General features: G+C 32.4%; 1 protein-coding gene across 8 annotated transcripts; it reads left to right on the top strand.

Annotated features, from left to right (window-relative positions):
* Positions 1–302: 302 nt before the first annotated feature.
* Positions 303–10,351, top strand: LOC111875855 (uncharacterized). 8 transcript variants are annotated; one of them, XM_052764310.1, is made up of 5 exons: positions 304–475; positions 3,823–5,485; positions 5,905–5,983; positions 8,327–8,453; positions 8,562–10,351. In XM_052764310.1, the coding sequence occupies exons 4-5, from the start codon at positions 8,451–8,453 to the stop codon at positions 9,987–9,989; spliced, it is 1,431 nt and encodes a 476-aa protein (XP_052620270.1). In that variant the 5' UTR covers positions 304–475; positions 3,823–5,485; positions 5,905–5,983; positions 8,327–8,450; the 3' UTR covers positions 9,990–10,351. The 8 variants fall into 8 exon arrangements, with proteins under 8 accessions (XP_023728147.1, XP_052620270.1, XP_023728145.1 ...); XM_023872379.3 differs by having other exon boundaries at positions 303–475; positions 4,698–5,983; XM_023872377.3 differs by having other exon boundaries at positions 4,394–5,983.
* Positions 10,352–22,951: the final 12,600 nt, after the last annotated feature.

Genomic DNA, 22,951 nt, shown 5'->3' with positions numbered 1-22,951 from the left:
TTTCTGAACAGTGACTGCAATTGTGTCTTGGTGCATGCATAATATGTTTACAAAGTTGTTTTTTGATATCAGCAGGTAATTCTTGCGCACCAGGAATTATTATATTATGTAAAGTGTCGGCAAGAATAATTTGTATTTGTCGTTTGTATTTAAATAGTGTCGGTAGGATGTGTTATAAAGTGTAAGACCCTCCATAGTCTAGGGGTCTAAAATGTAAATATATGTTTGTCGTATTGCAATCAAACGATTGCAACAATAATTGTAACCGGCTCCTTCGAGCCTATAAATAGGGCCTTTGCCCATATGAAATAAACAAGTTAAGTTTGAGTGTTTAAGACTTGAGTTGATCTCAAAGTTCTTCTCTGTTGAAATAGTTTGTCTATTTCTGAATAGCAGAGCCCTATCCAAACTATCCACATAAACATTCAATTATTCTACATAATCCATCATCAAGACAATCCGACGCATCATTCAGGTATAATCTTATCCTAATATTCATTTATTCGTCATGTTGTTAAATTTGGTATCAGAGCTAAGTATCGTTCTTATTATGATTATGAATGTTAAATCTTTCGTTCATATGAATACATGTTCATCATACATCATCATATATATAATAAACTCATTATTAAAATCAAATACTACTATCCACCTACAATTTAAACATATGTCGGTAGAAGGTTTTTTACAATTATGACTATGTACCAAGATGTTAGAAACATGTTTTGTTAAAAAACCCCACCATCAACATCTTATTAAAATATAATAGTATTAAAAAACCCCACCATCAACATCTTATTAAAATTTATAAATCGTAACTTTGAAAGAAAAAATAAATTATCATTTTGTTTCTAAAAATTATAATTATGAGTTTTTCAAGTTTAAATATTAACAAATAAAAAATCTTGAAGATAAAATAACAAGAATAATTTATTAAATATGTCTCAAGAAATAGAAAATACAGCAATCATTATTAATAACGAAGAAAATGAATCAGGATACACCTTTGATGCTCTAATTAATAAAAATAATATTAATAAAGATGTTATAAGAAAATCAAATTTTACACTATCTGAAAAACATAATTTTAGATATAACTCATTGAAAATTTTCTTTTCTAGAAAAAATATTATATATTATGGAAAAATTATAGGAGAAGAACCAATACCAATAGAATCAAAACAAGAAAATATTATTATACCAATAATAAATAAACAACAAATCAGAAATAGATTATCTAATATTAAAGAAGTAGATAGAACAAAAATCGTTTATATTCATATATCAACTATTCAAATAATTTTAAAAAGCACTTTTAGCGATTTAGACACACCAATAGAATTAGAAATTAGAGATGATCGTATAATTAATAATCAAGAAAGTATTATTGCAAAAGGAAAAGGAAATTTAATTGAAGGAAAAATAAAATAAAATTTGATATTAATATACAACTAGGATTAAGTCTAAAAGATAAAAATTTAAGTAATAGTATTACCGTACGATATAAATTATTATGACAAAATTTTATGTTAAAAGGGAATCATCTATTTACTATTACATATCAAATAAATTATGCATTAACAAATTCTCATCATAGTATTACGTTTAAAACAGAAGATAGAATTTATATAGATAAATTATTTACCCCTTTATTATCACTTGAATCACCAAATATGAATAATAATAGAATTTTTAATGAAACTAATTTTCAACTGATAATAACTACTCCGTTAATAAAAAGAAATCCAATTATAGAACCTCCAATTTCAACTATAACAGGTAGATTTTCTATATCAGAGAATCAACCTACAACATCTACTAATAGCCAAGATGAAAAATTAGAAGACATAAAACAAATGATTAAATCATTAAGTTTAAGAATATGACAGAATCATCTAGTAGTCTCTTAAAATATTTTAAAACACTTGAAGGTTCATATCAAAATACAAAACCGTGCATACCAGATAAATAAATGATTATAGAAATACCACAGAATTTACCACAAGGAACAATATATAATATTGGTCTTGATTATGAAGAAGATAAATCAATAGGAGATAAGTTAAATATAATTAGTCAAAAATTAAATAATATTATAGAAATAGAAAGTTTACTTGTACTAAAACAAATTCCTGAGCTATTACAAAGTTTAACTCAACAGAAAATATTACTTGAAAAATATTTAAAAATAAAAAGTATTAAAGAAGAGTCACATGAGAAACCACTTGAACAAAAACCACTCACTATTAAACCACCTTTTACACGGTAAAAATAAATAATGAGCAATAAAACTCAAATATATGGTAATTTCGATAATAAATATAAAGTCGATTTACTTAAAAAATTATGGAAAGATTTAGAAAATTCCACAAAACATTTAAAAGAAAAAGAATCTGAAGTACAAGACCTAATTTCTAAATACAAAAATTATACTGCATATCAATTAATTAAAATAGGAAGACTAAGAACTCAAATTAATCATTCTAAAATAGTAATAAAAAACATTAACAATTCAATTAATTCTCTTTCAGACACCTTAATAATCTGTTAAAAATGAATTCAAAAGTACAAATTAATTCTTCAAATGATAACATGCTTTGGACTAATATATTAAAAAACCATTGGAAAATAAATTCTAATATCTCTAATACCATTCAACATTTAGAAAAAACTTTATCATATGAACAAAACTGTTTGATAAGATTACACTCGGAAAGTGAAGAATATAGTAATCAATTAAAAAAGATATCTCGATTACAAGAAGGAATTAAGAAATACAAAAAATCACAAAATCGTAATTTAAAAACAATACGCAATGCTTCAACCATTCTAACAAACACAACTTGTTAATATGAAAACTTTGCACATATAATTTATAAACCAACTCTAATGAGTAGAAGAAAAACAAATATTAATCCAAATAGTACCTTTATTACAACTAAAATACTAGAAAAAGAACTAGTCTCATATATAGATACAGGAGCTACTTTATGTTTCGGAAGAAAAAAGATATAAAAAAATTGGGAAAAATTAGAAAAAGCATTAAAAATTACAATTGTTGATAAATCAATTCACAAAATTTGGTTCGTAGGAAGAGACATAGATATAGTAATTGAAAAAGCACTATTTAAAACTCCAACTATATATCAACACGATTCGAGAATAGATTTAGTAATAGGAAATAATTTTCTTAAATTATATCAACCATTTATACAAACGAATAATCATATAAGTCTCAATCACCCAACAAAAGGTATTATAAAAACTGCAATTATCAAACATTTTGATCTTATTAAAATAATCAAACAGGAAGTTGGCTTTCAACTACGCATATTACTAACATTTGCTAAAGAAATTGCTGAAAAACAACTCTAAGAAGTATGTAGTGAAAACCCGTTAGATCAATTAAAAAATAGAAATAATCAAGAAATAATAATATTATTAAAAAACCCTAATGACAAAGTTAATATTCCAAACAAAATTCCATATAGTATCAAAGATGTTTCTGAATTTAAACAAGAATGTACTGAATTACTAGAAAAGGGAATCATTCGACCTAGCACAAGTCCTCATTCTGCACCTGCATTTTATGTAGAAAATAATAATGAAATAAAACGAGGAAAACGAAGAATGGTAATTAATTACAAGAAAATGAACGATGCTACTATTGGAGACTCATATAAATTATTACGAAAAGAATACATTTTGGAAAAAATAAAAGGAAATACACACTTTAGTACATTTGATGCAAAATCTGGATATTGGCAATTACGCTTACATGAAAATACGAAACCACTAATCGCTTTTTCATGTCTTCCTCAGAAGCACTATGAATGGAATGTCCTTCCATTCGGTTTAAAGCAAGCACCAGCAATATATCAACGATTCATGGATGAAACCTTAAATGGTTTAGATCATATTTGTCTTGCATATATTGATGATATAATTGTTTTTACAAAAGGAAATGAACAAACACACATCGACGCAGTTATCAAAGTTTTACAAAGAATCAAAGAAAAAGGTTTAGTTTTATCAAAAAAGTAATCAAAACTTTTTCAAACTATAGTTGAATATCTTGGTTTAAAAATTGGAGAAAATGGCCAACTATCTTTAACAGACAACATACGAGGAAAATTAAATATGTTTCCTACTAAACTTGAAAATAGAAAACAATTACAACGATTTCTTGGTTGTTTAAATTATATTGCAGAACAAGGATTTTTAAAAAACTTAACAAAACAAAGAAGAGCTTTACAAAAGAAAATATCAGAAAAAATACCTTGGTCTTGGACAAATACAGATACTATTTTAGTACAAAATATAAAAGAAAAAATTTAAGTTCTTCCTACCTTATATAATGCAAAGATCGACGATTTTCTAATTGTGCAAACAGATGCATCACAAGACATTTGGGCAGGATGCCTAAAAGCAATCATACGTGGAAAAGTATTATTAGGATTAGATAGTGAGGGAAACCTCACATCTAACCCATCAAAAGTACACAATGATGAAGCATACATTGGTATGAAAATACCATCCGAAGTAAACAACGATAAAGTATACAGTGATATGAAAATGTCACCAAAAGCATACACTGATACAGATGTATCACCTGAAGCATTAAAAACAGATAAATATGAGCAAAAATTATGCAAATATATATCGGGAACATTTTCTTAAACGGAGCAAAATTACAGCACACATGAACGAGAAACACTAGCATGTCTCAGAACATTGAAAAAATGGAAAGTCAACCTACTCCAAACTAGATTCGAGCTACGCACAGATTCCAGATATCTACTTGGCTTTTGGCGATATAAATTACAAGAAGATTATTGTCGTGGACGTTTAATCCGTTGGCAATTACAATCACATCAATTTCACCCATACCTCAAGTATACCAAAAGTGCCAACAATCATATAGCAGACACACTAACAAAAGAATGGAAGCCATCATAAAGCAACCCAAATAAGAAGCAACACTATTCATGGAGGACTAACACAAGAATCAAAAAATATCTGCTTTTTCGGAGGCGGGAGGAATGATGTAAGGAATGACATAAAAAGCCATTATTGAAGACACCTGTCCTTTCAATGTGGAAGGAATTATTATATTATGTAAAGTGTCGGCAAGAATAATTTGTATTTGTCGTTTGTACTAAAATAGTGTCGGTAGGATGTGTTATAAAGTGTAAGACCCTCCATAGTCTAGGGGTCTAAAATCTAAATATATGTTTGTCGTATTGCAATCAAACGATTGCACCAATAATTGTAACCGGCTCCTTCGAGCCTATAAATAGGGCCTTCGCCCATATGAAATAAACAAGTTAAGTTTGAGTGTTTAAGACTTGAGTTGATCTCAAAGTTCTTCTCGGTTGAAATAGTTTGTGTATTTCTGAATACCAGAGCCCTATCCAAACTATCCACATAAACATTCAACTATTCAACATAATCCATCATCAAGACAATCTAACGCATCATTCAGGTATAATCTTATCCTAATATTCATTTATCCATCATGTTGTTAAATTTAGAGAATGACATAAGCAATCATCATTAAAGAAAACACATCATTGAAGATAATGAAACATTATAGAAGATAATAATTCTATCTTTTCTTTTGTAATTATGTAAGTGTCGGCAAGAATAATTTGTATTTGTTGTTTGTATTAAAATAGTGTCGGTAGGATGTAAGATCCTCCATAGTCTAGGGGTCTATATTGTAAATTATTTGTATCGTTTTGCAATCAAACGATTGCAACAATAATTGTAACCGGCTCCTTCGAGCCTATAAATAGGGCCTTCGCCCATATGAAATAAACAAGTTAAGTTTGAGTGTTTAAGACTTGAGTTGATCTCAAAGTTCTTTTCTGTTGAAATAGTTTGTCTATTTCTGAATAGCAGAGCCCTATCCAAACTATCCACATAAGCATTCAATTATTCAACATAATCCATCATCAAGACAATCCAACGCATCATTCAGGTATAATCTTAACCTAATATTCATTTATCCGTCATGTTGTGAAATTTGGTATCAGAGCTAAGTAACGTTCTTATTATTTTACATATTCAATCTATCGTCAATAAGAAAATAAACATATGCAACATCGTAAACATAATAACGAAAAATCATTGTTTTTAAATACTCATATTTAAAAAGTCATCACCAATAATTAAAATATTTATCATAAGAAGATTTAATATCATAAATATGTCTCAAGATATTTTCAATTGTCATATTACTTTTATTTCTCCATGATAGTATCATTTCGAGTTTTTCTAACTATTAATTCTACAAAATTTGAAAATTTTATAATACTCGTTTTTAACATAAGAAGATTTATAATACTTGAAGATAAGATAACAAAATTTATAATACTTGAAGATAAGATAACAAAATTAATTTGTTAAATAAGTAAAAATAGAAAAAGCGTTAATAATAACTAATTCACTACAAAAAAGAAACTAAAAATTTTATTTAATATATATGGAAACTTTACAAGAAAAAGTAGAAACACTAACTAAATTATTTGCAGTATTAGAAATTTCATCTGAAACTCAAGAAAATAATATAATAGAAAATAATTCAGATAATGATGATGCAGAAGTAATATATGATTTTTCTTCAGATGATGAAAACCCTTATTCAAATCCATATAGAGATTCACAACACAATTTTGGATTAAAACGAAACAATCATATGTTGAAGATGATTATCAAGGTCAATATATTTATGGACTGCCTTCGTTAGAAGAAAATTTTTTATATAGACAAGGAATGGTCAAAAATAAAAAAAAAAACAAATTGGAAAAAATACCTCCACAATATATACCTAAACTATTTACTTTTCCAACAAATTCAGATATTCTTCTTATTGATTGTGAGCAAAATCCCGAAGCAAAAATTCAAGAATGGAGTAATAAAATGGGAATTCAAATTCAACTAACTGAAGAATTAAGAAATCTACATCCAAAAAATTTTCTTAATTATATTATACATAAAACACAGGGCAATGCATATCGTTTCCCTTCATCTCTCGATGAAACAGAGACAATGATGATAGCAACCACTGATGCTATAGAAACATTTAAAAATGTATTAAATCGGCTTATTCAAGAATTCATAGGAAAACAAATAGAAGATAAAACATCTCAAGAAGCTTTTCAATTAGAATCATTATGGCATCTAACTAACTTACGAATTTGTAACATTTGTTATTTAGACCCATTTATATGCGAATATTCTGAACATTATTATAATCTAGATTTTACTAGAAAAAAGATAGCATTAGACATGTTTTACCAAAAATTACCATCATTAGTAAGTCAAAATGTAATAAAAGATTTACAAGAAGCATTACAACAAAATAAAATTGTAGAAACCTTAGGAGCAAGGATAAGTATATTAAAAGCATGGATGCAGAAAAAAATATTTAGAACAAAAAACAACACAAGATGCAAGAATTGATTTATGCAATGATACCTTATCTAATAAAGTTAATCAATATGGTTGTAAAGATAATAAAAAACAAAAATATAAAAAGAAAATTTGGAAAAAACAAACTTATAAACCTAAATATAAACAATATTATAAACAAGGTGAAAGAAAATATTTTCGAGACAGAAAACAATATAAGAAAAAATATCAATCTAACACAAATTACTATCCATCTAATAAAAAAGATTGTAAATGTTGGATATGTCAAGAAGATGGACACAAAGCCTACGAATTTCCAAAAAAGACAAAAAAAGAAAAAGAAACAAACTTATTAAAAATTGCATATGATCTCGGGCAAGGTTCTAAATGGCGTGAGGCATGGCGTGGCGGCAAGGCCAAGCCTCAAGCTTAACGAGCCATGGCGAGCCACGACGTTTTTCAATGCGTGATGTAAGGCGGCGATTTTGTATTAATTTAAAATTATATTACCACATAAATATAAATTTATATTAAATATAACTACTTTTTAGAAGTGTTGAATCAATAACTAATAACAAAAAGTTAACAAAAACCACAATACTTGTATCTCCGGTTTGAAAAGACATAACAAAGAGAAAAAAACTGCGTATCAAACGAAAAAACGCGCGCCATAACATGCCATAACACGCCATGGCGCGCCATATCACGTCTTGCCACGCGTTACGCATAACAGCAACGTTATGAAGCTTTTCGTAATGGCGAAGCCACGCCTCACGCCATGGCGCGCCTTGGCGCACGCCATGGTGCACCTTTTAGAACACTGATCTCGAGTATGAACCTATAGAAGATTCAGGAATAGATTCAGATATAGATATTTATGCATATACAACTGATATTGATTCTGATTCAGGTAAATAATCCTATGAAGAAAGCTTTATTGGGTTTAGAACATGATGGAAACCTCATATCTAACCTATCCAAAGTATACGTTGCTAAAGCATATATTGGTATGAAAATACCATCCAAAGTAAACAATGGTAAAGTATACAGTGATATGAAAATATCACCAAAGCATACATTGATATGAAAATTCTCATATCATCATTTAAAATATTAAAAGCAAACAAAATTCATCAATTATTCAGGTACCCAAAAGACGCAAATATTCAATCAGCAGAAATATTAAAATGGAAGTCATCATGAAGCAAGTCAAACACCAGTTCAGACAAAAAGAGGAGCAAGAAGCATCATTAATCAGACAGCTTGAAGTAGTCAAACGTGAAAAAGAGCAACTACAACAAACAATACAAATTCTATCATCTTATTCAGCATCTAAAGAAGAAGCAGTCAGCAGCTCAACAACAAAGCAACCAAAAGAAGAAATTCAAGAAATATCATCCGATGAAAGTCAACCACGAATAGCACTCGAAACAGAAAAACAAACCATGACGCCAAACGAGGAGGAGTATCCACCACTACAAGCAGATCATAAAAATATAAAGAAATGGTACGTAATTTTCAACGGAGAAAACAAAGGAGTATATGACGATTGGGGAATCCCGAGTTCATATATTCTTGGAAAAAATATCATTCACAAAAGTTACAAAATGAAAAATGAAGCAGAAACCACATACAACGAAGCATACAAAGCAGTAATAAAAGATAACGTCGAATATTCAAAAACAGTTCTCCTAACACCACAAAAACCTATATCCAACTTCACACCACAAAAACCTATATCCATCCCAAGATCCCTTAACCAATTAAATGAAAAAATTTCCCTTGAATCCATTCTATCAACCAAAGAAAAAGAAGCCATGAAAAAACCATCTGCCAAAAAATTTGCCGAATTATGGGACAGCCTCATTTCATACACCGAAGTCCATTCCTTGATGGGCTTTTACCCGGTAGCCAGACGCCCATGTCCTAAAGCAGTTTTCTTAGCCGACTTATCAGATCCTATGACTTTGTGGGATTATTTTATTCATGGATTCATCGACACCATCTATCTAGAAGGCACCAATTTACACTGCATCAGTGAGTTCCCTTCTGTTGTGCAAACTATCATCAGAAATTATAAAATACGATCTGCAAAACAGGAAAGAGGATTATTCATTAAAATGCATTCAAGCTATCCAATTTTTGATGAAGACTCTCAAATAATTGTCCCAAGTATTACTTTCGCAAACATGGGAATAAGCAACGGCTCAAAACCAACAAAAGATGATCTACCACGTGAATCACCAACACAGGATCATCTAATTTTTGCACTCATCGATGTCTATTTAGCATCATCACGCATAAGCAACGGTAAAGATCAAAAGTCAAGAATCAGAGTGAATTATGCCAGTAAAAATTTCATTATCTATTTGTTAACAGTCAGTGAAATCACTCCGGAAGCAATGAAAGCAATTGAAACCTTCGAACAACCTTTCGAAAAGTTTTCTCATCAATTAGCTGAATTACCTGTTGATATCAAAAAACAACTTTGTAAACATATTATGCATGCACCAAAACACAATTGCAGTCACTGTTCAGAAAACACAGAAGAAACACCATTCATGGAAGATTAACGATAAAAGAAAACATTATTCAAAAATATGTCTTTTTGGAGGTGGGAGGAATGAGAATGACGTAAGCAATCATCATTAAAGAAAACACATCAATGAAGATAACGAAACATTATAGAAGATAATAATTCTATCTTATCTTTTGTAATTATGTAAGTGTTGGCAAGAATAATTTGTATTTGTCGTTTGTATTAAAATAGTGTCGGTAGGATGTAAGACCCTCCATAGTCTAGGGGTCTATATTGTAAAATATGTGTATCGTTTTGCAATCAAACGATTGCAATAATAATTGTAACTGGCTCCTTCGAGCCTATAAATAGGGTCTTCGCCCATATGAAATAAACAAGTTAAGTTTGAGTGTTTAACACTTGAGTTGATCTCAAAGTTCTTCTCTGTTGAAATAGTTTGTCTATTTCTGAATAGCAGAACCCTATCCAAACTACCCGCATAAACATTCAATTATTCAACATAATCCATCATCAAGACAATCCAACGCATCATTCAGGTATAATCTTATCCTAATATTCATTTATCCGTCATGTTGTTAAATTTGACCCTTTTTCAAAATCTTTTGACTGCCTGCACTTTCTTTTTTGCATAAATGTCAGATTTTAGCCCCCCCCCCCCCTTTTTCATTCAGGAAATGACACTTTTTGATAGCTTTCACACTTCCCAATTTGTGTTGAAAAATTAGATTTCAAAAGCTTGTGCAGTCAACATCATCTCATTTAAAATATAAATCATTCAACAAAATTTCACCCCACTCTTTTTTTGTTTTTTTATTACTAAGCAATTATGAAACATTTGCAATCCATTTGAGATTTAAAATTGAACTTGGTTTCTTCCACACGCATTTCTTTGAAGAAAAACAATCATCTTCTAAAAACGGTATCCGCTTTTTAGTTGGAAAACAAAATTTCACAAAATCTCATTGAACCAACCATGAGCCTTTTTCTCTTTTCTCTAACTTCTAACACCTCTATTTGAACAAAAGTGAGAATTGAGTTTTCTTTCAACATGCTTGGCTTCAACTGAGACACTTGTACTTTTTGCATCCAAACTTTCTTCACTTTGTTTTTCTTCTTCTTCTTCTTTCTTTTCATATTTCGAGGCTTCAAAAATGATTTTTGGATCTGAACAACCCCTTCACATTTCAGAATCGGAACATCACAAGCCTTCGATATACAAACTTTTTGAGTTTCGTAAATTTGAACATCTTGAATAATAGGCTTTCTGAAAGGAACCATTCCTTAAAAAACATCATCTAAACATGAAAGATCTTCTGTTTGTGTTCCAATAGAACAAAATACCTTCATTTTCATTATTTCAGAAGATTTGTTTTGAAATTTATCTTCAAAACTACTAGATCACAAGAATATATGGAGTCACTTTTTCTTCAAAAACTTGAAAAACTTCATGAACTTCATCAAGAACACCTTCTTTTTCATTTCTTTCGTTTTCTAAATTCTATTGTATTTTCTTCAGAAGTAAATATTCTTTGATAATGGAAAGTTGCTTTAACAAATCTTTATCTTCTTGTAAACGTTATTTTCCAATCCACCACAAGAAATCCGTGTGAAATCACCGATATTCTCATCAACATAGAGATTATACATCTCAGTGACATTCTTCAACATAGATTGACCAGGAACATGCCAAAACAAATATCCTTCTTTAAGACGAAACTTTGAATTTGTAACTTTTAATCCTAGTCTTTTAATGTGATTTAACACCCCATAACCCACCATTAAATCTTCAATGGGAATCAAGATTCAAAGAGAGATAAAATAGATATGATAAGATTTCTAGAGAGAGAAAACAGATCTGAGATGATTTCTAGAGAGAGAGAAAAAATAGGTATGAGATGATTTCTAGAGAGAAAACAAATCTGAGATGATTTCTAGAGAGAGAAAACAGATCTGAACATGAATATGAGAATAAAACACGAATTTCTTCTTTTATTTTACTTCCAAAACATGAATTAAGAACAAATATCCTTCATATCATGTTATGCATCTCATATTTTTGAAAGATGTGAAACAACGTGTACTACTTATAATTGATTCTTACAGAGGTTACTAGACAGAAAATGGTTATACAATTAAAGGTGATGAATACTGGGATACAAGACAAACACCCCTTATAAATTTTATGGTTTATTGTGAAAAGGTGACTTCCTTCATAAAATTAATTGATGCATCAAATATTTAGAGTAATGCCCAAATTTATACAACTTATTTAGTGAGATTGTTGAGATTGTTGTCTTCAGAATGTATTTCATTTAGTCACTCATAATGCTACAAACTATAAGGCTGCCAAAAAAAATTTATGTGAGAAATATACTTCTATTGTTTGGTTTCCTTATGCAGCTCATTGTATAAACTTGATAATGAAGGACATGTCGGGGATGCCTTAGGTGCCTGATTTGGTTAAACTGGCATCAATGGTTATAGTTTTTGCTTATAACCACAATGGCTAATAAATTGGTTAAGAAAAAGATCCGGTTGGACAAAGATTATTCATCCAAGTGCCAATCATTTTGGTACTACATTTATCACGTTGAAGAGTTTGTATGATCACAAACATGATTTGCAAGCTATGGTCACATCCCCAAATTATAAAAAAGCTATTAGATTAAAAAAAGCAAAAGAAGTTAAACTTATCATATTGAATGAAAAGCTTCTAGAATAATTATGCTATCATAGTAAAGGTGATGACTCCATTGTTAATACTTTTACGGATTTGTGATTTGGATGAGAAATCTACTTTAGGTATAACTTTTTTTATTCTTTAACGATGTTTACATATATATTAACATTTTTATTATTTTTAATAATGTTTTCTTATTTAAGTTATGTGTATGAACGGATGTACATGGAAAAAAAAGGAATTAAAAAACTTTTTCGCAACAACAAAGTGTTGTACAGACCTTAAACTTATAATAACATCATTAAAAATCGTTTGGGTAGGATGTTGCGTAAGAGTCTTCATGTTGTTGCTTATTGGTTAAATCCAATCTTTCAGTATGATCAAGAAAGTTTTTGTAAGAAACCAGAAGTAATTGCCAAGGGTATTGATATGATTGACCTTTACGGTAGTGCCGATACTATTAATGGTCTAACTCTCATGAACTAACTAAATTTGTTTCGTGAGCATCAATGTAGTTTTGGTAGAACACTTGCTTTTCACTTCTCTCAATACCACTCAGTCTAAGTAACATGTTTCCAATTTTTTAGTAATGTAGAATTATAGTTAAAAGATTGTAATATTATACTTTTATTTTCCATTAGATGAATGGTGGAGACCACATATTAGAGATGCTTTGGCGTTGCAATAATTTTCAATTTAATTTTTAAGCCAAACTGTTTCTTCTTCCGCTTCTTCGAGGTGTAAACGAAATTGGAGTGTCTTTGAAAGATTCACACTAAAAGAAGGAATCGATTGGAGCATCAAAGGATTAATACTTTTTTTTGAATGGAGGGGTTAGTATATGCATGGGATAGAACCCATGACCTCCTTGTTAGTAACTCCTTGTTTGACACCTTGTTAGCCAAGTAGGCTAGCCCCAACTTGTCAAAGGCTTAATGATCTTGTTTATGTTCTATATAATTTGTGTTTACAAAATAGGTAACTTATACTTTCAAACCTTTTCTTTTCACTTTCTTTAATTATTAAATTATATTTAAAAGTATATTAATATTTTTTGTAGCCTCGAGGATAACAGTAAGTCTTATGATCTAGCCGATTATGAAAGATTTGATAAACTCGTTTTTGGTTGGTCAATGAAATGCTGGAAGGTGAACTAAATTATAACGAATTGGAGAGTATTGTTGAAGAAGATCCACCAAACTATAATGAATCAACAACTTTTGAATCCCAAGTTTCTCGAAGTTATTATAGGACCCGGTTAAATCAATTACATAACCTAGTTTTGAACCGGGACTTAAAGCTAGTGAGTCCTATATGAAAAAAGAAATAGAACCCGGTTTTAAAACCGGCTCCTATCTGCCACAAAAGAACCTGCCTGTTGATAAACCGGGACATATAAGGGAATTATATCGCATAACTCTGGATCATATATAAAGATTAGGACCCAGTTCTACCATACAAAATCAGGTCATATAAGGATATAAGAACCCGGTTCCAATCCCCAAACCGGGTCATATAAGAATTAAATATGCACTGATTCCATTCAAATAATTGGGTCTTTTCGGCCTTTGAAAAAACAACTATAATCACAACATCCAACATATAACTACAAGAAATCGGGTTAAGTAAAACGGAGCATTGTTATAAAAATTAAATTGGCAACAATTATATTCAAATAACCATAATATAAAGAGAATAGTTGATAAAAAGCACAAACTGATACTTGCATCCAAAGCACACATTCAAAGGAACAAATTATATTAATATAAACATGCTAAATAACCAATCATTATAGTCATTGATGAAAACATGCTTAAGTGTTGCTAAAAACTCCTTGATTTGGTCATTTCATACTACCTAAAACTTACTGAAAAAATTTAAAAAAAAAAAAAAAGAATTGTTTTCCCATGCAGAGGGATTATCCAATAATCAAGTGTTGCAGCTATCCTCCATCCTTACCTAAAAAAACACAACAGCTATTCTCCATCCTCACTGAAAAATAAAACACAACAAATAATTAGTTTTTTCTCTAGCATTTCAAAAGAGTTGAATTTAGCAAACAATCATTAAAATAAAAGTAGGATGTTATAAAGATTAACAACTAACCTTATATGTACTTTTAGACAGCCACATCAATCATAAAATTTTTCAGAAATTCTCTGGCCTATTTAGCAACAGTTGTAAGCAATAGTTCTATCATTCCAAAGGGTACCAAAACTACATGAAGATAAAATTAAATAACAAATAGTTTGTTTTTTTCTTTAGACGAAAAGATTGTTTTTAAGTACTTACTCTACTCGGAAACCTATGTTGTCTCTCAACACAAAATCAAAGATCCAATTCATTACATAATGCCCGCTCAGGCTAATACGCCGATTTGGTTGCACTAAAATTATGATACAAGGTAAACATAAATCAGACAAATAAAACTACATCTAACTAGTGGATAAGTAATAAGATAATTAGAATATAAATGAGCATTTTGGTCAGCAAGATAGGGGGTGATTAGTTATATGGCAACTGTTTATATGGAGTTTTTATAAAACAAAAAAAGTCAAATAACCTTCTTTTCTTTTTTTTTTTCTTTTTTTCTTTTTCTTTTTTGGAAATTGGTCATATAGTTTTCTAGAACGCATGCATTGTCTCTTAGTAACACTAATATAAATCGGTTGTTTTTTCAAGACCGGGTCATATACCTATACAACAAAAGTCCCGGTTGTTATGCTAGGAACCGGGTTACTTTAGTATAACATATACCCCGATTTTTTAAAATGAATCGGGTTATAATGCTTATCCCCCTTTAGATCCCGGTTTTTTCATAATATAACCCAGTTTTTCCAAAAACTAGGTCCTAATCGGCTAGTCCTATATACCGTTTTAAAAATTGACCAACATCCATGGGTTACGTTCTTTGTTTACCAATTATCAAAGGCTAAATCTGACATAGATTATTAAAACAAATTATGTGCAAACATAAATGCCACAAGGGATATCATTTCACCATCTAGGGTTCTCAATGAAGGGTGAAATCGATATCTAGGGTTCTTACACAACGATGAAATTTATAACAGTGACAGTGAAATTGATTTTTTATAGAGGTGAAGGAGATTTCGTCAATTGTACATCATCGTCGATTGTGCAGGAAGCATGTCTCGTGACTCACTCAACATTGATGTCTACCACAAAGGTGTTTTTTCTCCTAATCCCTTTGTTTACTTCCATCCTGATAAAGTACCTGTTATGGGGCTAGATGTACGTAACATGGATTTCAAGGAATTCAAGACCTATCTCAAAAAATTATCAACAATAGATGTCTGGATATGTATTACTGTCTTAAAAATCGGTCCCTCGTAGATGGGTTAAGGGAGCTCAGGGATGTAGATGATTATGTTAGGTTCCTTGATGTTGGGTTTAATGATGATGATAATCAAATCAATGTCTACATTGATGACTATCATGAACCCTTACTAGATTGGATTGAAGAAGAGAAAACTGAAGAATGGGACAGTGGTACTGAAACATATGAAGATGATGTGGACTCGGTATTGTCGGATTATCTATCGGTGGACCATGAAGCTGATGATGAGGGCATTCCATAGCTTGAAGTTGTTGATCCTTTTTTGTTTCAGAAGAATCTTATTCCAGAAAGAGGCATAGAGGACGAAGCTGGTGATAAGGTAAAAAAAAACATCTTATTCACGATCCTAACCAAAAATGGGACACTATGATGCCTGAGTTAGGTATGAGATTCTCTAATCGAGATGAACTGAAACACATGTTAACAAATTATGTTGTCTAAGGTTTATGCATTGTGGTATGAAAAAAATAAGGCAACAACATTGTTAGTAAGGTGCAGTAAAAATGAAAAAAGGAAGCCATCTTGCCCTTTTAGACTATGGGCTAGTCCCATGAACAAGGAAAATTCATTCCAGATCAAATCACTAATTCATAAACATAATTGTGCTAGACAACAAAAATTGGGGTGTCTTGTTACGTATAAGTGGATTGGAAAATGGTTAATATGTAGCACCTGGTTCTTGGTATGTAATCTTTTATTTATTTCTTTGTGCATTTTGCATCTTGGCCTTGGACTCGGCGAGTCAAAGGATCGACTCGCTGAGTAGAAGCGGGAAGGGGCATGGGGTTTAAGTTGTGGACTCGCCGAGTCGGGTCCCGGACTCAGCGAGTAAGCTGTTGTTTGGACAAAAACCCTAATCTAGGAGTGTGTACCCTATTTAAACACTCTAACTCGGCCTCCCTTGCCCCTAACACTTCCAGAAGAGCTGTAGAGCGAAACCCTAGTCCCCATATTGTTCTTGTGAGTGATTTTGGCTTTGTGAAGGAAGTTTGGAGCTTAGAAGAAGAAGGAGAAGGTTGAAGGGTGCAAGGAGGGGAAGTAGATCCGAAATCTACTCTGTGAAAGGCTTCCATTTAGGTAGAAAAGTTCCTACCTTGATCTCTAGTTCATTAGATCTCCTTTTGTTCCTAATTTGTGGTTTTTAAGCCCTACAACCTCAAACTCTATGTATTTATGCTCTATGTTCTGAAAGGACTTCAGATCTGGACCTTATGGACATCTTAAAAGTGTAAAGTTTCTGTGGTTGAAGTGATTGAGGTCCCTATTAAGTGTTTGACCTCATAAAGAACTTGGAATTGCCTTTTGGTGCTCATAGGGCCATGCATGCACATAAAGTTTGCAACTTTACATGATAAGCATGCCCTAGGAGCTTAGATCTATGGTTTGGAACCGTTGCATGTCTCAGATTTGGTCTGTATGGGAGGAGATTTGAATGGACTCGGCGAGTGCCAAAGTGCACTCGGCGAGTTCTATGAAGATGGTCTTAGACTCGACAAGTTGGATGAACCACTCGACGAGTCCTATGAAGATTGCCTGGAACTCGACGAGTTGTTCTTCAAACTCGGCGAGTCATATGAACAATACTGAGTTAAGAGGGGTTTAAGTGTAAAAGGTCCAACCCTACATCACTGCTCGTAGAATTAGCAATTTATCGAGTAGCGATAGTCCTAGAAACCCAAATCCTCAAGATGGATGCTCTAATGAGGATTTGGAAGCAAGTAGGGGATCTGCTCGTGGGACTCAGCGAGTTGTTTCTGGACTCGGCGAGTCGGATGAGTTTCCTTGTAGCTTTCAAATGGGAGAAGAACTCGTCGAGTTGTCGGCCCAACTCGACGAGTAGGGTCGCGGATGGGGACGAGTAGAGAGTGAGGGACTCGGCGAGTTGATGGCCCAACTCGGCGAGTCGGGTCAACTGGAACTTGACTTTGACTTTGACTTGACTTGGTTGAGGGTAAAATGGTCATTTTTACCCTAAGTATAGAAATCAGTTTCTAACTGAGTGTTTGTGGGGTTTGTAGCCGGAGGATTTCCATAGCAGCAACGGATGGAGGTTTCCCGCACTGATTATCATCAACTACTTGTATGAAGTGAGTTACCTTCCAGTAGGGGTGGGTGCTGGCCCACCAATGAGGAGTATTTAGAAGATAATTGCCTTTATGATAATTTATCTTGGTTTGGTATGCGTTTGGTTATGACTTATATCTGTATGATATGTTACATGATAGGGATAGTTTCCCTGATAGTGGTCCTTAGGACCAAGGGGTAGGTCAGTACCCGGATATGCCTGACTGTGTGCTTATATCTTGGTATTGTATGCTAGTGGTAGGGAGTGGAATAGTCCCCAGTTACCGGTTGAAAGATGCCGATGACGATTACCGGTTGAAAGATACCGATGATGATTACCGGTTGAAACATACCAATGATATTGTATGGTATGTGGTATGATGGGGGAACTCACTAAGCTTTGTGCTTACGGTTTCAGTTTTTGGTTTCAGGTACCTCTTTGTCTAAGGGGAAGGAGCCGACGGCGTAGCATGGCATCACACACACATTTGATTTTCCGTACGGTGTTTTCTGGGATTGTACTTTGATATGTTATTTGCTTATGTTGTGGGTTTGAAACATGATACTTGATTTTATGAGATGACGTGTTGATTCAATATTTTTTTAGTGAATTTTTTATGAACAATTTAATTAAAAATGAAATTTTTGGACTTGAATTTTGGGACATTACATAATACCTGACATTTTGGAAAGGCCTCGGTTTAGCTATAGGAAAATGGCAGAAGTGGTTAGGAAAGACTATGGTCTCAAGGTAAGTCTTGGGCAGTGTAGAAATGCCGAGTACTTTGCACTAGATGAGATTTCAGGCAATTTGGTAAGCCATTATGAGAAACTGTGGAATTAAGGTGCTGAGTTATTGAGGGTTAATCCTGGATCAACAGTCTTGATCAAGATAAATCATATGCCTGATGCTAAACACTACTTCAAAAGGATGTATATTTACCTGAAGTCTGTCAAGGATGGTTGGATTGAAGGATGTAGAAGGGTTAACGGTGTTGATGGTTGTTTTTTGAAGGATATTTGTAGAGGTGAGTTGTTAACATTCGTTGGTAGGGACGCAAACAACCAAATGTACCCTCTAGCATGGGTTGTTGTGCTAGTTGAAAACAAGGAAACTTGGATGTGGTTCATTGATCTTCTACTTGAGGACATTGAGATGGGAGATGGTAGGGGTCTTACAATTATTTCGGACCAACACAAGGTGTGTTTTAGTTTTCTTTTTTACTTACTACATTATGTGTTATTTTGTACTTTACAACAGAAATTTGTTATCACCTTGTAGGGTTTGATGGAGGCTGTTAAGGAAAGGGCACCATCATGTGAGTATAGGAATTGTGCTCGACACATATTTTCCAACTTTAAGAAGAAGGGGTTAACGGGTTTTGAGCTTAGGAGGTTATTTTGGAGGGCTGCAAAGGCTACAACCAACTCCACTTTCCACTCTTGAGGGAAATTCATACAATGTCCACAAAAGCTTATGGGCACCTGGTAGAAAGAGACCTAAATTCATGGTGTATGGCATTCTTTGAACATGAGAGTCGTTGTGATGCCATGGAAAACGGTATATCTGAATCTTTCAATGCAACAATTGTAGAGGCCCGAAAGAAACCAATAATAACAATGTTGGAAGAAATCAGGTTGTACGTGATGGAGAGGATGTACAATCAAAAGCTTAAGGGGTATAAGTGGGACATGGAAATCTGCCCCTCTATTAGAAAGAGGATTGAGAAGATGAAAGAACAACAGTGGTACATTCTTTAACTGTGAGTAATTTAATATGAAATAACTTACCTTCTTAATATGATTTCACAACAGGTATTGGGATGTTGTTCTAAGTGGTGATCAAGAATATGAAGTGAAATTAGCCCACAAAGTTTATGCAATTCACCTTGAACGCAAAACTTGTTGCTGCAGAGCCTGGCAAATCAGTGGTATCCCTTGTGTGCATGCCATTGCTGCAATATTATACCTGAATGGAAATGCAGAGGACTATGTAGTTGTATGGTTTAAAACAAGCATGTTTGGAAGTTGTTATATGTATCATGTCAAACCAATTAATGGAGCTAACATGTGTCATGATGTTCTATGTGATCCCATATTACCACCTAGGCGTAGGAGAATGCCAGGAAGGCACAAAGTAAATAGAAGGAAATGTCCTACAGAGAATGAAGGAAGGCATACAATTGACAATACGGGGATGTCCATCGCAAGATGTAGTAAGTATCATCAAGAAGGACACAACAGGAGGCGATGTCCATTGCTCACAGAAGGTTGATTTTTATTTTGATTATTAATTCATCTACATTTATATAATAATAAATTTATTTCTTTTAACAATGCGGCAAATAAAGTAACTGTTGGAGAAGATGGTGATGTTGAAGAAGGGGTTGGTGAAGAAGCAGTTGGTGAAGAAGCAGTTGGTGAAGAAGGTGTTGTTGAAGAAGGTGATGTTAAAAAAGGGGTTGCTGAAGAAGGGGTTGTTGAAGATGGGGTTGGTGTAGAAGGGGCTATTGAAAAAGGTGATATTGAAGACCAACAGGAAGATGAAATTGACCACCAAGAGGATGAGATTGACCATCAAGAAGATGAAATTGACCATCAAGAAGATCATGTTGAAGACCACCAAGAAAATCATGTTGAAGACCATCAAGATCATGTTTAAGACCATCAAGAGGCTGTTGTTCAAGATGAAGTTCACCACATTGAAGTTGTTGTTTAAGATGAAGTTGACCACCATGAAGCTGTTTTTGATGAAGTTGACCACCATCAGCATCAACCTGTTTTATTCATCATTTTGTTGCCAACAAAAGGTGATTACCTTCTGAGAGGATCACGAAACTGAAGTTAAGGACGAAAATGGTAACAAAAGATGGAAGTGGGGAAAGTCAAGAAAATCCAATCACTTTAAACTAGGATAGGTGTTTTGTATTAGGATTATGTCAAATACTATGAAATGGCACATTTTTTGGTGCTTAGTGCACATCTTTTGGTGCTTAGGCTTGTCTTTTGATGCTTAGGCTTGTCTTTTGGTGCTGTGCACATTTACCAACATTTAGTGCCTTGTGCACATGCTTGATTATGTGGTTTAATTATGCTTAATATGTAGTTTAATACTTTTTATGCATATTATAACAGTTTACTATTTTGTCCCTGTTTGTTAAAACTATTTTAAATTTGGTAAAAATAGTTTTGTGGAGCTTGTTGTGTGGACCATTTTGCCTATGAAAACCTGTTAAAATAGTTTTATGGACAATTATGTGTATTGCACTGCTGTTATCACTCAAACAATTTGAAACAGTTTTATGGACAATTTTACCCCTGCTGTTATCACTTAAAACTGTTAAAATAGTTTAAAACAATTTTATGGACAATTTTGCCCCTTGTGTTGAAAGACCATTTAAAACACAAATTACATACATAATGTCAAAAAGTTTTATGCACTATTTTTCCTATGCTATTATCATTTGATAAAAGTGTAATGCTATTATGTGTATCAATCTTCATAAACACCTTCTTTTCATTCCCATTTCATAACCACATTACATGAGTTTAATGAAACTACTTTGAAGATACATATCCTGATAATTTCAAACTACATTTCCTTTACATATTCACATTAACACTACATCATGTACTTCACTACAAACAAAACAACAAACATCAACACGGAACATTTCATTTTATCCAATTCCTTTCTAAAACTCTTACATTCCTTATCAGTCTTCACCTTGTACTCTATGAAATCATGTTCCAATATTGCAATCTTCACTTCAGTATTGAAATCATGTTCTTCATCTTTCTTATTCTTGTTCTTGGTTATAATTTTTTCATCTTCATCAACCCATTCCCAGAAATCACATTTATCCTTTGGATCCTTCATCTTCAATTATAACATAAACAAACAATATTGTAGCAAGAAAAACAAGAACGGACCCAAACAAGAACAAGCTTTTAGATACACTTACCAAAAAGTTAAGACAAACCCTAAATTTTTTACCAGGATTTGCCTCTGTTGTTGATATCCAGATACGAGAAGGAAACCCACAATCACAAGGATTTGCCTTATCAATTGTGCTCTTTGACTTGAAATTTTTTGACCTTGAGCATGAGTTGGAGGATCAAGACGAAGAAGCCATGTTGAAGAAGTCGATTGATTAAGGAGTTGTATCCCCCATTATGCCCTATATCTACTTATAATATGTAACTTTTAGACTAATGCGACGTAGATATGCCAACACACCACATATATATGCCAACTCAACAGAAATATGTCAACTCATTTACCCCCAATCGTTTACCTACAAGATGCCGGTCACTATTATAAAACCTAAATTTCACTGTTAACTTTATTTGGTTTTTTAATAAAAACATTTCTTCGTTGGTGTTTCTTGAACAACAAAAACATAATTGGGGTAATATGGACGCTTTTGAAATTTAATTGGTCTTTTAAATCATTTTCCCGATCTTAGACATTAAATTGAGCCTTTTATTTTGTATTTTCGCAAGTTTTTGTCTAACAATAAACGTGACATTTAGCCTCTGTTTGGTTCTGTACTATATGACTACATCAACTTCTATCATACACTAATCTTGAGCCAATAGTCAACTTCTAAAAGAATGGTCTATAGTCTTCATTTCCATGAATGATTTTTTGCATTCTATACCAAATAAGAACCTTTAAATCAAAATTTGTTTTTATGGCGTGTGTAAACAGCGATAAAACTTCTCAATTTTCATGTCATGTGGGAAGTCCTTGAATAATCACATCCACGTAAATCATAGAGAAAAATTGATGTCACTTTACGAAACTATTTGTTCAAGGAAACTCCGAATATTAGCTTGTGTGTCATCACTCTTGGTTAATAGATGTTTAAGTGGCTTGAGAGAAACAGAG

The sequence above is a fragment of the Lactuca sativa genome, chromosome 5 (genome assembly GCF_002870075.4).
Source record: "Lactuca sativa cultivar Salinas chromosome 5, Lsat_Salinas_v11, whole genome shotgun sequence".
Lineage (NCBI taxonomy): Eukaryota > Viridiplantae > Streptophyta > Magnoliopsida > Asterales > Asteraceae > Lactuca > Lactuca sativa.
This window is presented reverse-complemented; position numbering and strand designations above follow the sequence as displayed.